This window comes from Chlorocebus sabaeus, chromosome 2 (genome assembly GCF_047675955.1).
Source record: "Chlorocebus sabaeus isolate Y175 chromosome 2, mChlSab1.0.hap1, whole genome shotgun sequence".
Classification (NCBI taxonomy): Eukaryota; Metazoa; Chordata; class Mammalia; order Primates; family Cercopithecidae; genus Chlorocebus; species Chlorocebus sabaeus.
In genome coordinates, this window is record NC_132905.1 from 71051711 (window position 1) to 71067527 (window position 15817).

The 15817-nt window shown below is 44.4% G+C and overlaps 1 protein-coding gene across 7 annotated transcripts in view; it reads left to right on the forward strand.

Moving 5' to 3' along the window:
- TIAM1 (TIAM Rac1 associated GEF 1) overlaps positions 1 to 15460 on the forward strand; it is a 348490-nt gene extending 333030 nt beyond the window's left edge. For all 7 annotated transcript variants that reach the window (XM_037990630.2, XM_073009856.1, XM_073009851.1 and 4 more), the window contains 5 exons: positions 2531 to 2589; positions 3166 to 3268; positions 6357 to 6444; positions 8515 to 8687; positions 13035 to 15460. In XM_037990630.2, the coding sequence (XP_037846558.1) occupies positions 2531 to 2589; positions 3166 to 3268; positions 6357 to 6444; positions 8515 to 8687; positions 13035 to 13504 (893 nt within the window). In that variant the 3' untranslated portion in view covers positions 13505 to 15460. The remainder of the gene's footprint in view (positions 1 to 2530; positions 2590 to 3165; positions 3269 to 6356; positions 6445 to 8514; positions 8688 to 13034) is intronic.
- Positions 15461 to 15817: the final 357 nt, after the last annotated feature.

Consider the following 15817-nt stretch of genomic DNA (forward strand, 5'->3'; position numbering starts at 1 on the left):
TGCCTCCAGGAAGGTGGGCCCACAACACCTGTCCCAGGTGTAAATGGAGACTGCATACTCCAGCTTCAGGGCATCACACCATCAGCAAACTCAGCAGGGGCCGTAGTTCACAAGAGAAAAACTGAAGGCTCTGAGATACAAGACAGGTTTATCATTACTCAGAATCCTCTCTAGAGTAATAGGAAAGAGAAGGGGAAGGATTAAAACTGGGATTATGAACAAAGGCTGTAGTCATGATGAGCTTCTGTGGATTCCCAGTCGTTAAAGAGACAAGTTTGATGGTTTGGGTGTGATTTCAAGTAGCAAGGCAGAACTAGCAGAGAGGCTGAGCAAGGAGTTGAAATAAGGAAGAGTTGCTGTGAAGGAAGGATCACGGTTCCCCTCAGTCGGCAGATTTGGGGTTAAAATGTGGTTGTCATCTTGTTTTGGTTTAAACCTCTAACCTCAGGAAATAGTGCAGCTTTCTTCTGAAACCGAAGTCGACTTGCTGGCAACGAAGCACCTTGATGTTTCACTCACAGGATGGCTCGTGTGTACCAAATGTTGGTGATCGTTGCCTTAAACAAAAAACAAACACAAATAGAAATAGGCTTCTGCCTTGAAGGGTATTTGACATTCACCTTTTTGGGCGCAGAGTGGAAGCTTTAGGCTGGCAAAGGTAGCGTGAGTTTTGGAGATCATCAAGGCCATGTCTGAAGGGATTGGGCAACGCTGTGGAGTCACTTGAGGAACACTGTCTCCGAGGGTTTGGGGGAAGTTTAAGGGAGAGGCGGAGGTCCTGGTGCCAGGCTGACGCTCACTCTCTGGCCCTCCTGCTGTGATCCACGATGGTTAAGATTGAGGGACATGGGGGCAGTCATACCATTGAGCTATGGTCCCAGTGGCAGGGTGGCGCTTCTGAGATGAGAGGCGTTGGGGTAGAGCTCTTTCCTTTCTAAGAGGACCTAGCTGTCCCAGCCTCTGTGATTTCTGAAGGCTTCATAGTGGGAATGAAGGGCCTTCTCAGGTTGCTTGTGCTCAGCTGCTGTGAAGAGGCTGGTGTGGCCGCCTCAGGTCAGTGTGAACCTTTGGAGGGAACTTGCCAGTCTGTGCTCTGGGAACCTGGAGGGGTCAGATGCTGTGAGGTGTGAAGGGCTATGGGCAGTCTAGACCTGGTGACTGGAGTCAGTTTCTTTGCATCTCAGGGCTTATTTCCCCGCAGTGGAGATTAGCATGATCTTACACAAAGAGGAGACAAGACCGACTTGCCCTACATAGGATAGAAATTGAACCAGATACTTCCGGTTGGCCTCCAAAGGTCCTGTGAGCCTGGTGGCCCATCCCTGAGAATTCTCTGAGTGTTCGTTCCTTTTGTAATTCTGTGTCTGGTCTACAAGGCTGTGCCTCCTTCAGCTGCTGTGTGACTGGGGTATTCCTTGGGGTCAGAGTATGAAGGGATAATGGAGACTATCTTAGTCCATTTGGGCTGCTATAACAAAATATCATAAACTGGCCAGCTTCCAAACAACAGATTTATTTCTCACAGTTGTGGAGGCTGGAAGTCCAAGATCCTGCTTTCTCATACTTCCTACCTGTGGCTTCACGTGGCGAAAGAGTCAAGGCATCTCTCTCAAGTCTATTTTATAAGGACACTAATCCCATTCATGAGGACAGAGTCCTCACGGCCTGATCACTTCTCAAAGGCCCACCTCCTGAAACCACAAGGGTGATTGGTTTCAAGATTTGAATTTTGGGGAAACACAAACATGTGGACCATAGCAGAGACCCGGACACAGAGAACAAAGGACAGGCAGGAGTCGGTCACCCTTCCAGTCCTTCTGGGTGCCAACTCTACCTCCCCTTCTAGGAAGAATCAGAATCACTGCATGTTAAATGTGCTTGGCATTGCTTAACGAATTCTCTGGAAAATTATGCATAACTCCGTTGTATCTCCCCACCCCCGAAAGAATATAAGAATGAAACTACTACATGTTTACCACTCCTAGAGAACTTACTCTGATTCAGTCATTCTGGAAGAAGTACATTTGAATCCTCTTTCATAAACTCATTTTTGTTTCTTTAGGTGAAACGATGAGTTATATTTCCTATATTATCACTGTCTATGTGCACTATTACCTTAATTTGCATAAGTGTAAATCATCTTCAGCAATTGCATTGTTATTGTGAAAGACATTTATATTAGTCCTCCATCGACTGAATTAGTACAGTTTTGTTGAATATGTATCAGCTGAAGTTTTAACCTTGAAATGATAGCATACCTAACGTATTGTACCCAAAAGTGTTTTGGGGCATAGGTTATTTCCATTTATGTAGGCTTTCTGTGTTTATTTTGAACCTGGAAAATTGTGTGTCTCAATAGGCTTTTGATTTTCACTGATGTGATGAATGAATGGGAGGTGGGTGGGAGTCAGTTAACTGGGATCTCAACGTCCTCTTCATAACTGTAGTGTTTATTACCACAAGTTAGTGATGTCAAGAGGAAAACCCTACACATAACCTGCCATAACTATCTTTATTTTATTTTTTCCAGTCTTCAAAACTGCTGTGGTCCTTGTGTATAAAGATGGTTCCAAACAGAAGAAGAAACTTGTAAGACTTCTTTTGTCACCCCATGGTTTGAAACTATTTCTCTATCTGCTCATCAGTTATGTCTGCATAATTCTACCATTTTGTCAGTATGAGCCTTTTTATGATCTTGTTTATTTCTTAAGCGTTGCTAAGGATGCTTGAGATCATCCATCCTGCCCTCTTTTCAGGCAGGCTTATGTTTAGAGCACAAAAATGAATTGGTCTCATTTTTGTGAATTGGAACCAACTGGACCCAATCGCTGATTGGGTCTGCCATGGCCCAGAACCTTCCTAACGCTACTTTTCCCCTTCTCTGTTGCCCCTGTTCTTGTTTTGGGATCCCTTTTCTCCTCTTCCCTGTGTGTGTCTCTCTTCACTGCATTTGCTTAGCAAACTTATTTGCCCACCCTCCCCTCAACATATTTATCACGCAGCCTCTCACTCCCTGCTGGATGAACAGAAGCTCGTGGGGGTGAAGATCCTTTGGGCACGCCTGGAGTTACTGCGTGCGAGTCTGTCGCTGGTTTAGCAAATGCAGGGAACTGGTCCGGGGCAGGTTAGATTCTTCTTACGCAGCTGACTCCTTCTCCCCTGCAGGTGGGATCCCACAGGCTTTCCATTTATGAGGACTGGGACCCCTGCAGATTTCGACACATGATCCCCACGGAAGCGCTGCAGGTTCGAGCTCTGGCGAGTGCAGGTAAACTCTCACCTGTGCTGGGTATTTCACACACTTATCTCTGGTGTGTGTAGGAATTACTTGTTTGAATCCACACTCTAGGTCTAACCCTTCTACTGTCTTTTTTTTTTTTTTTTTCCTATGCTTAACTCTCTTGTCTCTCAGTCTCTTTATGGCCTCTTATTTACCCAGCCATTGATTAAATATTGAATGAATGAATGAATGAATGAATGAATGAATGAACCAAGTGAATGAATGAACTGAGTGAATGGATGTGTAATGTCTTCAAAATTCCTGGAAGAGATTCTAGTTATTCCATTCTGTACATCAATACTATAGCGACTGCCATCTGAGTACGGTGAGCCTGTGCTTCTTGAAACAATCCTTGAGACTGTGAGCAGACAAAGCCCAGGTAAACTACTCCCTTGCCTTTCACCTGAGAGATCCAAAAATACCACCCAAAGCACTAAAAAGCATTGACTACACATGTTTTTTCCCTAAAGTATTACAAATCTTTATCTTTGGTATTAGCGTGAAGGCTTTTGAATGTTGATTCTTTTTTAAATTTATTTTAATTGTTTTAGAGACAGGATCTCATTCCGTTGCCCAGGCTGGAGAGCAGTGGTGCTATCGTAGCTCACTGTGGCCTCAAATTTCTAGGCTCAGGCTATCCTTTCCAAGTACGTGGGACTACAGGCGTATGCCAACACACCCAGCTAGTTTTTTAAATATTTTGTAGAAGTGGGGTTTTGCTATTTTGCCCAGGCTAGTCTTGAACTCCTGGGCTCAAGCAAGCCTCCCGCCTTGGCCTCCCAAAGTGCTGGGATTACAGACGTGAGCTGCCACGCCCAGTCTGAAATGCTGGTTCTTTTTCTATGATCCACATAGCCGTCAAGTGAGTTGTTGGGTAGCTGTGAGTATACTTGATAATATAATTAGACGATGCTTTGAACACATGAGTAGCAGGGTACTGACTAAGAAAAGTGATATTTTTGTGACTCAGAAGCTCCCCATCCTGGGCCTAATTTGAGGCCAAGTTCTCGAGAGGAGGGATGGGCTGTGTGGCTCTCCCAGGCGCACCCTGGAAAGAGCATCTCTGGGGAGTCACGTGGACACTCTAGCCACACCTGTTCCCTGACCCACTTGGACAGCAGGTACAGCTTTGGTAAAGAACAGCCCTGGCGGTGGAGACCGGCAGGTGTGTGATCAAGTGAATTTCTATGTGATGCTTTGGCATCTAACGTGAACATTAAGTTCTTACTATCCAATTTCTGTTGTGTAGCCTCTCCTTGTTTCCACTTGTCATAAGCGGTAAAACTGGATCCGATCCTCAGAAAACCAGCTCACACTAGTCCAACATCATGAGGAGAACCTCTTGCCATATTGTGCACACTTTGAGTTACTCTTCCAAATTAAAGGTGTTTCTCCCTTCACAGTTTTTCTGCCTTACAGGAGGAAATCTCCAATGCACAAACCACGTAGGGCAAATATATTTGGAATGATTGTTTGTTTTAGAAGATTTCTCTCTAATCTCCCAGCAGTGATTTGCTGGATGCCCTTTTACTTACGATGTGATTTGCAAAATTGATTTACACGTACATTTGCAGGCACCTGTAAGTCGTGAGTCTAGGGCAGCTACAAATAGCATTTTGAGGTTTGGGCACTTAAATACTAAAGTCTTACTTTAGAATCGTAGGTTATGAATTATCCAGTTCCTTTGTTTCCTCGTGCCAGGTTTACAAATGGGAAAGTTTATTTTTGTAGCAGACTGACAGCTTCTAAGCCAGGAATTTCGCCTGCATTGAGGAGTAAACACATAAAGACTTCAAATTTTGAAGACAATGCCATCTTTGTAATACGACGCTCCATTCTCACTCTCTAGTTTTCATTCAAGTCAAGTTTAAAACCATCAAGATAAAAACTTATTTTACTTGAGTTATAAAGACTCGTCAAGATGTTTTTCATTATGAAATCCACTCTAGTGGATTTGAGAATCAGAATGTGGAATTTCTAGGTTTTTATCTTAGTTTGGAAAGTTTGTAAAATTTTTTTGCAGATAGATTCTGGTTAGGGTTAAATCATGCAACCACAGTGAGGGTTTGTGACCAGGGTTCTGAGCCACTGGATAAAAGTGAGACTTCACAGTGTATGGCCTGAATGTCTGCAGTGAATTGTTCCTTTCACGAACACTTTATTCGTGACTTAAAGTACTATGCCATTATAGGCACTACAGAGCTTCCAAATTATTTTAAAATTGTTCCTTCCTTTCTTGGCATACCATTTCTGCTGTGTTCAAAGTAGACTCCAGGGGTAGGCGGGGGGCGAGAAACCCCATTAGGTCTCCAGGGCTTTAGGCCCAGCCACCTGGGGAAGACTCCCTTAACAGACAGCAAGGGCTTACCTGTCATATCACTGCCCAGGTGAAATCTGCATAGGAGGCTTTGGCTCCATTTAGTCCAACTGTTGCCAAAACAACTAATCATTTAATTGAAATGCACAGTTCAGTTAAACAGACTGCACGGCTGAAAGAGTGAGTTCAGGCCGGGCGTGGTGGCTCATGCCTATAATCCCAGCACTTTGGGAGGCCGAGGCGGGTGGATCATGAGGTCAGGAGTTTGAGACCAGCTTGACCAGCATGGTGAAACCCTGTCTCTACCAAAAATACAAAAATTAGCCAGGCAGGGTGGTGCACATCCAGCTACTCAGGAAGCTGAGGCAGGAGAATTGCTCGCTTGAACCCGGGAGGCAGAGGTTGCAGTGAGCTGAGATCCGGCCACTGCACTCCAGCCTGGATGACAGAGCAAGACTCCATCTCAAAAAAAAAAAAAAAAAAAAAAAAAAAAGTGAGTTCAGTCAGTATGATTGACTGGCCTTTTAGACCATCTAGAAGATTTTACCAACTGGAAATTTTCCGAGTATTCTCTTCTTAGCATCCATTAAGCTTTCAGTCGCTTCATCTCTTTAGATCGTGGAATAGTAGGAAAATACCTTTGACCTTGTACATTTCTGCATTATTAATTCTCTATCACAGCTGGAAAATGCTTTTGTAAACGTGTAAATAAATCCATTAGAAACATACCCTGATTCACTGTTGTTTTAATGTCTTTAGACGCAGACGCAAATGCCGTGTGTGAAATTGTCCACGTCAAATCCGAGTCTGAAGGGAGGCCGGAGAGGGTCTTCCACTTGTGCTGCAGGTGAGCCTGGGCCTGTGAGTCGAGGCCGTGATGACATTTCTGCAGATTGGAATGGTTTGGTGTCTTATGTTGTATTCTGGTGTTTGGTACATTGCTTGTACTGTAACATCGCTGAGATGCAGTAAACGGAGAGTCAGCTGGGAGGAGGTGACAGCGTGTGAAGGTGGTGTTATCGGGATTCCTGATCATTTGGAGCACATAGGGCGGTTGCCCTGTGTTGATCACCTGCACATCTTGAGAGGAAGCTGGGCTTATGTGGGCTTCTACTTATTTCTTGTTGTTTTTCTTCTACCCTGCCACCCTCTTTCTTTCCTTCCTTCTCTTCTCTCCCTCCCCCATGAGAATTTGAGGTCTTCCCTCATATGCAACCATTTATTTTTCTAAAAATATAAGATGGATGACCCCAACAGATGGCATTTAATATATTTGGCTTTAAATGTGCCCATATTGAATCATGCTTTAATTTAATCATAGACACGCAGTGATTTACTCAGTAAATTACCCAGTACCTCACACAGTGAGTACTAATATACTATGGATTATCTACAAAAGACAATAGAATCAATATTGTATGATTAGTAGGAATGTTTTATAATGTTAGTATGGTAGGAAGGTACCTTTACCAAGCATAAACTTTGCTAAACACCTTACATTCATTATTTCATTATTTCGGTTAGTCAGACCAGGGTATTAGGTTGGTACAAAAAGAAACTGCAGTTTTTACCATTAAAAGTAATTAAAAGTGCCATTAATTTTAATGGAAAAAACTGCAATTATTTTTTGCACCAGCCTAGTACTATTCTTACTCCAGTTTACAAATGGGGAAGCAAGGCTTAGAGATGGTACTTTGCCTAAGGCCTTGTAGAAAATGAACGCTGGTGCCGGGCATGGTGGCTCACACCTGTAATCCCAGCAAGGCAGGCGGATCACTTGAGGTCAGGAGTTTGAGGCCAGCCTGGCCAACATGGTGAAACCCTGTCTCTACTAAAAATACAAAAATTAGCCAGGCAGGTGCAGGTGCACCTGTGGTGGCAGGTGCCTGTAATCACAGCTACTTGGGAGGCTGAGGCAGGAGAATCACTTGAACCTGGGAGGTGGAGTTTGCAGTGAGCCAAGATCATACCACTGCACTCCAGCCTGGGCCACAGAGAAAGACTGTCTCAAAAAAAGAAACACAAAGAAAATGAATGGTGGGTTTAACCTCACAACCCATGTTTTGTGTTGCTACATCAGATCTTTCTGTGTTGGGTGACAGAGGTCAACAAAGGGCAGATCCCTGGGAAGCTGTCGGGACTACAAGTGAAATGTTGTTTGTATAACCCTATGGGGTTTGAGCACCACCTTTACCGTCTATTTTGGCTCATCTGTTTGTGATTTTGTTGGTAAGGTCCGTGGAGTTTAGTAAGCCTGCTTACACGGATGCCATATGTATTGTTAATAAGGAATACTAGGTGAAACTTACCTGGGTAAAAATATTGGGAATATAACAAGAAAAATAACTCTCACCTAGGAAGCACTTTTTTTTTTTTTTTTTTTTTTTAACCATGGGAATTGGGACTTGGGAAGATTTGATAGTTCTTTACAGCCTTAATATATACATGTTGAAATGTGTCATGGGAATCGTTGATATTTACCAGGAGGGAGCTCAGCTCTAGAGGACATTAGGAACGTTGAGACATCAGCCTTTGGGTGCTTTGCAGAGCCGCAAGAATCTTGTGGTTCATTTGCCCTCAAAAGCATTTTACAATGAAAAGCTCTACCTTAAGTGCCAGGAGCAGAATTTGGCAGCTTCATGGTACAAACTCCCACTGTCCATAGATCTGTTCATTAATGGGCTGCTCTGCCCCACATCGGTGGCAGGAGATGGATCACAAAGCATGAAGGGAAAGGAGTTATGTGCTCTTTCTCCCTGGCTGTGAAATCACCACTCAGCATAGAAATTGGAGTCAAGGCCTCAGTCTTTAGCCTTTGGCCCTAAGGGATATTTGTTTGGTTGCACCTGATAACCTTAGAAGTTTCCCCATGTGTTAAGCCCTGGTTCTCTAACACCTGTAAATCTTCTTTTCCTAGCTCCCCAGAGAGCCGAAAGGATTTCCTGAAGGCCGTGCATTCAATCCTGCGCGATAAGCACAGAAGACAGCTCCTCAAAACCGAGAGCCTTCCCTCATCCCAGCAATATGTCCCTTTTGGAGGGAAAAGATTGTGTGCACTGAAGGGGGCCAGGCCGGCCATGAGCAGGGCAGGTACTGTGGGGATTCAGATGTTCAAGATTCCCGTCACCCCGACTCCGCAGTAGAACTCCAGTGAGCTTGACCTCCTTGTTGAGTGGGGGTGAGGTGTGGCCTGGTGGGGACTGATGTAGGAGGACGGTTCTTCCCTGGTGTGAGGTTCCTTGCCCTTGCCTCCTTCCTGGTGGCTCCTGGGGATCCGCCCTATATCTACATTCCTCTTGTCCTCCCTCAAACCTTCCCTTTGCCTCCCTTCTCCTTTTGGCTGGTGAGCTCCTCTCTCATTTGCCAAGCCGGGATGCAGACACGTCCTCTTTCTGGAGAGGCTGTCTCCGCCTGCTTGCGGAATGAGAGTCGCTGCTTTGCATGACAGCCAGCTTTGTCTAGCAGAAAGCCGTGTGTCACATTTCAGCAAGGTCACAGCCCTCTGTTCTGAGAACATGGTGGCTTCACGGTCTGGCAGCACAGCAATGCCTGCTCTGAGTAGTAAGGATTCTAGGTTTGGTAGCCCACACGACACTTCCAGGTTTTATCCTGGCCTTGTGCCTGCAGCTTTATTTTTAGTCTCCATGTTAATTTGGGGAAGCCTCGAACTATTCTTGGAAACAAGAATCTAGAGTTTAAATGGCCCTAGCATAAATATTCTTGTAGGACTTAATCCATTACGGTGGAGCAGCAAAGAAGTAAAATAAATACTACCACCCGTTAATGGTAGCAAAATTTGTCTAGGGATAAAGCTGTTTTCATACTTAGGGACTTAATGACATCAAGATACTAACATTTTTATCAAAACTTTCTTAAGAGGCAGCCTAGAATTTTGAAGGGAGGATTTCATTAAAAGAGGCCCCCTTTGCACTTGCCAGAAAAGTGTCTGGCCTTTGTCCCCGTTACCATTCTACCTGTCGAAGAGGCATGGACAGAAGTATGAACGCCTGAGGGTTTTCATAGACAAAACCTACCTGGCTTGACATGGGATATTACATTCTTTAAGAACCTTACATTTGGCCAGGCGCAGTGGCTCAAGCCTGTCATCCCAGCACTTTGGGAGGCCGAGACGGGCAGATCACGAGGTCAGGAGACCGAGACCATCCTGGCTAACACAGTGAAACCCCGTCTCTACTAAAAAAATACAAAAAACTAGCCAGGCATGGTGGTGGCGCCTGTAATCCCAGCTACTCGGGAGGCTGAGGCAGGAGAATGGCGTAAACCCGGGAGGTGGAACTTGCAGTGAGCTGAGATCCGGCCACTGCACTCCAGCCTGGGTGACAGAGCGAGACTCTGTCTCCAAAGAGAAAAAAAAAAGAACCTTAAATTTAACTAATGTTCGGGGACTAGTTAGTGTAAACCTTCTCCAATCGGTTGATAAGTGTTTATTGAAAGCTTAGTGCAGTGAACACCCAGCACTTTGCTAAGTTTTCTGAGGTATCCTAAGAGTCTTGCGTACCTCCATGTGCACAGTTTCTCATGGGGTCCCCATGGAAGAATAGTTTATTAGTCCTTTATAACTCACTTTAGAGATTTTTAGCTTGGATTTGTCTTATCTACCCCTCTTGTTTGCTAGGGAAATGTTTAAAACGGTTTGGATAGGCCGGGCGCGGTGGCTCAAGCCTGTAATCCCAGCACTTTGGGAGGCCGAGATGGGCGGATCACAAGGTCAGGAGATCGAGACCATCCTGGCTAACACGGTGAAACCCCATCTCTACTAAAAATACAAAAAACTAGCCGGGCGAGGTGGCGGGCGCCTGTAGTCCCAGCTACTCGGGAGGCTGAGGCAAGAGAATGGCGTAAACCCGGGAGGCGGAGCTTGCAGTGAGCTGACATTCGGCCACTGCACTCCAGCCCGGGTGACAGAGCAAGACTCCGTCTCAAAAAAAAACAAACAAACAAACAAACAAACAAACAAACAAACAAACAAAAACAACGGTTTGGATATACGTGTCTCAACCTCAGGGAACTCGCCTGTTTCAGTTGTTAATCAATGAACCTAAATTCAGGGCTGCATTTACTTTGAAACTAAGCGCGGTTAGTCTGTCACTCAGTTTTCGGGCTGAGATCCATTCGGAAAGAAAACAAAACCAGCCCACAATGTAACCCCATCATCCATCATCATAATTACCAAGAGAAAGCCTTGACGTCATAGCCTTTTGGATTTAGCTGATTGAGAGATTTTTCTGCCTGATGGCTCATTTTTGCCTGAAGAAAGTCTGTATCACTTTGCTTTGGAGGCATCTCACTATCCTCAGAATCTTCATGTTAGAGGAGTTTAAAATGGTGCCTGAGTGGAATAGCACAGCAATTCCCGGCAGTCTTAACAGTGAACACTGGAAATAGTCAAAGATTGCATCCCTAAAAGACTGGGAAGAACCCAGAAACGGTAGCCGGGTTCTTCAGCATACTAGGAACAGATACTCATGCTTATTTTGCTTTGTCCTGAATACGCAGCTAGTTTATTTCGCCCTCTGTTCTGTTTGGCTAGGATAGTAAAGCCAAATTCTCTGCCTCCGTATTAAGCCTAAAGTGCTATATACATCTGCCAATAACGAATTAAAAAGATTTTTTCTTTGTTCTACTTTCTAAGAAAATTTTCAAACTTACAGAAGAGCTGAAAGAATTCCCACCTACCATGTATATTCTATATTTTTCTATCTTCTCATTATCACTCATCTATTAGAATCCATCTATCATTCGTCACTTCATCTTATTTTTGACACATTTCCAAGATGTAGACATTAACACACTTGACCCCTAAATACTTCAGCATGCAAATCATTAACAGATGTTTCCAGTAGCTTTGAGCTGGGGTAGTTCTAATGTAGTAATTGGAGAGAGGGGTGCTGTATTTTGCTGGTGCTGAGATAAAAGTGAACAAGAATTTTTGTCTCTTCTCAATAGAAGTTGGTGTTGTTTTTTGTTTGTTTCTTTTTTCTCCTCTTTTCTATTCCCTTCTTCCATTTTGCCTGGAAATGGCTTTTATTCCCATCCTCAACCAACAGTAGTGTCCATTTGTTCCATGGTTTTAGATGGCAGAATTCTCAGGAATAGTGATGGACACACAGGGTCTGAGGCAGAGCCTGGTCTGCAGTGGGAGCCAGTTCAGCTCCTCGTTGACCTCTCTAACCTTGCGCCTGCTGGGTTTGAAGTCAAGGCTGCGTTTGGCAGTAACTGAGACACGAGGCATCTTCTAGTAGCACAGAAGCAATTAGATGGTTTCTGGGGCTTTGGTTTCAGGAAAGCAGCTCCCAGTTGGCTTTGAGACTCTGCCCCTCCACTGGAAAGCCCGTGTTGCATTTCACCTTTTTGTGTCTAATGCAACAGCCGCTTCACTCTCGAGGGAGAAGCAGCGGCCTTCCCTGTGAATAGTCTCCTGTAGGCGTGTGATGGGATTGTTGGCTTGATTGGATGGTGTCTTTTGTTTGCTTGTTTTTAATTCTGGCTTCCTAGAGGGCAGTAGGTGAAAGAATGAAGTTTTCGTAACTGGTAGTCACTTTATACAGCACTTTGTTGATCAAACTGCTTGGGTATTACCAGTTTTTTATTTCTCATTCCACTGAGGCACTGATAACATTAATTGCTTCGTAGAAGAGTGAGCGATACACAGACTGTAACTGGGGGAGACTAAGGCTCACATTTGCTTAGCCTCCTACCGGATGTGGGACTTGGTCAGAAAGAAGGCAGGGAAATGACTGAAGATTCCATGTCTTTGAGAGCCACTCTCTTTTCATAGGCTCTCTAAGAGGGATGTGGTACCCTTAATCTAACTGCAGATCCCAAGAAATGTTACGTTCAAGTTCCCAGAAAACAAGTAACTTAGACCGGTGCTTCTGCCTCCTTGATGCATTTTCTACAAAGACAGCAAAACCAGAGATGTACCCCCACCCTTACTAAAAACCTGTTCCAGCTAAACAACCCTGGGACAGCCCTGGGGATCTTCATAGCACTGGACCATGGGACATGACCAGGATTGAGGACACTAACTCACTAACTCATCCCCAAATCAGTGGTCTGTCTACTTGAGAGCAGCTGTAGTCTATGTTACCGATCTCTTAGGTGCACAGGTTAGAATAGTAGATAATTTCACAGGGAGTTGAGTGCCCCTTTGCCCATAACCTACAACCTCTGCTGTGTGCCCCAGTTCCCCCTTACCCTTCCATCAGTTGCTAGAACATCTAAGTCCAGATACCTCGACAAGGTAAATGCTCCGAGACAGACTGGTGATATCTAGACTGTAAGCCCCAAAAGACATCAAGGCATTCGGTGCATACCATTTCAGTTTTTATTTTCTCCTGTCCTTTGCTTTCTGGATTTTCATCTCACATAAAGCATGTGGGGGTTTTATTTTTATATTTTTGTGTGTGTGTGCAGTGTCTGCCCCAAGCAAGTCTCTTGGGAGGAGGAGGCGGCGGCTGGCTCGAAACAGGTTTACCATTGATTCTGATGCCGTCTCCGCAAGCAGCCCGGAGAAAGAGTCCCAGCAGCCCCCCGGTGGTGGGGACACTGACCGATGGGTAGAGGAGCAGTTTGATCTTGCTCAGTATGAGGAGCAAGATGACATCAAGGAGACAGACATCCTCAGTGACGATGATGAGTTCTGTGAGTCCGTGAAGGGCGCCTCAGTGGACAGAGACCTGCAGGAGCGGCTTCAGGCTGCCTCCATCAGTCAGCGGGAAAGAGGCCGGAAAACCCTGGATAGTCACGCGTCCCGCATGGCGCAGCTCAAGAAGCAAGCTGCCCTGTCGGGGATCAATGGAGGCCTGGAGAGCGCAAGCGAGGAAGTCATTTGGGTTAGGCGCGAAGACTTTGCCCCCTCCAGGAAACTGAACACTGAGATCTGACTGTGTCACCTGCCCCGTAGAGAATGTGTGTAGATACTTCCTGCCCTAACTCTGCCCACCCTCCTGTACCGTCGACGAATGTCCCCTTAGGTCGCGCTCTTGCACACACGGTTTTGGCAGCTGACTTGGTTCTGAAGCCATGTAGCCACCCAACTTTGTCATTTTCAACAACATCAGAAATAATTCCTCAGAATCCCAAATAAGCTTGAGTCCTATCTTCTGTATATTACTAAGGGCTTTTATTTATTCTCAGTTAATCAGGGCCTGAAAAATTAAAAGAAAAAAGATTCTATAGCACTGGAAAGCAGATCACCCCCAGGAGTTAACAGATGTACAGCAGATTAATTTAAGGGATAGTAGCACATACACGATCCTTCTATCTGAAATCAGTCCCTAGTTGGGGAAACCTCTTTCAAACACAAAATGAAATGAAATGTGTACAGCTTGCAGTGTTCTGACTGTACCCTTCCCTCTTCCATGTCTCAGAATCTCTGTGTATTTTAAGAATGTGTGAGGAGAGGGTGGCAATTCATGTTTCAATGAGCCTTTTTTTTTCCTTCCTGTTTTGGTCTATAGCTGGTCTTACTCTGTGTCCATGTTCGGAAGCTCTAGTTTTGCATAGAATTATAGAGATGCCAAACTCTTTGAAAAGAGATCCAAATTTATCGCTTGAGAGAAAGAAGAAACACTATTTTTTGTATTTTACCTGAGATACAGGGGCACAAATAGATGAGGATTTTACAGTGTTAGTGTCACCCTGAGCCTAAAAAATGAGGATATAACCTTTTACAGAGAGAGTGAGGTGTGGTGGTTTTATATTTATACATGAAAGGCCAACAAGCTCATGCTAAGGATATACTTTTCTTCCAAGAAGCGGATTTTTTTTTTTTCTTTTTAATGTTTGAATCTGTATTTGAGCTGGGAGTTTGGTTGGATTAAACATGACACCCAGGTGGGCGGGGGTGTGTGTCTGTTGCACATGGCAGGGAGGGGAGCCTCCTTCTCATGGGGTTGCCATGGTGATCATTGGTTTTTCCATTAAAATTGCATCTTCATCCATAGATTACCTTCCCCTTCCCTGACAGTTCATAACCAAACCTTTAAACAGAACAGCCTCTTGAAAAACTTCTCTTGTGTCGAACACTTCCTTCATGCCAACGAAACAGGGTAAACACGCTCAACACGTTAATGGTCTAAACAGATATCCAAATACTAAGAAGAAAAACAAGTTATAGCACTTTCAATTTTTTTTTTTTTTTTAAAAAAAGGGTTTATAGCTTTTTCTTTTCCCATGTCACAATGTCCACTTCCTAAGAAAGGTTTAAAATACTATGAAAACTTTCTTTTTGGGGAAAATATCTATTTGGTGTTTGACACATCAGTAGGTACTTTAGACCTGAATTTTATAGTAGCTTTAGGAGTTATATTTTATAAAAATCAGTTATGACTTTATATTTCCAGACAATAGAGAGTTCAGTACATCATGCTCTTGTGCCTCTGCCTGCTTTTCCTGCGTTCCCATCCTGTATCCCCATCCCCCCGCCTTTCGGGTTTCCAGGGCTTCGAGCTTGATCTTTTGAAAGTTTTATTCTATTAAATTTTTGCTATATCTTCTGGTTTTCTTAAAAAGCTTTAGAATGGTTTCTATACCCTTTGTACCACTGCATTTTTCCATATCATCTCCGGTTCGATCGTGTCCAGATGGAAAACGGAAGCAGAGGCTTCTAATCGTCGCATTTACTGGTTCCAGTGCAACACATCCATCTGAAAACACTCGGAAGTCTGGTGCTTGGAGAGGGTGCCATTGTCTCTTGTACATAAGGTCATGACGTGTCTATGTCAAAAGTTCTTATATATTTCTTTTATAAGCTGAAAGAAGGTCTATTTTTATGTTTTTAGGTCTATGAATGGAACGTTGTCAATGCTTGTCAAACAATAAAAATACTGAAAAGTGTCTGGGCGGTTCTATGCCTTTTTGGATGGGAGGATGAGTATGAATTGTTGGCGGGAGAGAGGCCGTGGGAGAAGATTCCTGGGAATGCCGTTCGTTGAAGTAACTCGTGATCATCAGGAGGACGCTGTTGTGGTAGTGCTTGAAGCTTTAACAGGAAAACTGGTGCGTTGCAGTTGCTTGTCAGCTTGACCTAACGTTACCCTACTGGGTACTGCTTCTTTTCCAGTCTCCTGCCTATCCCACTGGGAGCAGGCTGGGGGATTCCCATGAAAATACTGGGGTGAAGTGCAGAGCTCCGACCGGCCTGACTGAGCTCTTGAATCACTCCACATTTTATCACCGGGGATCCGCTGCCTGAG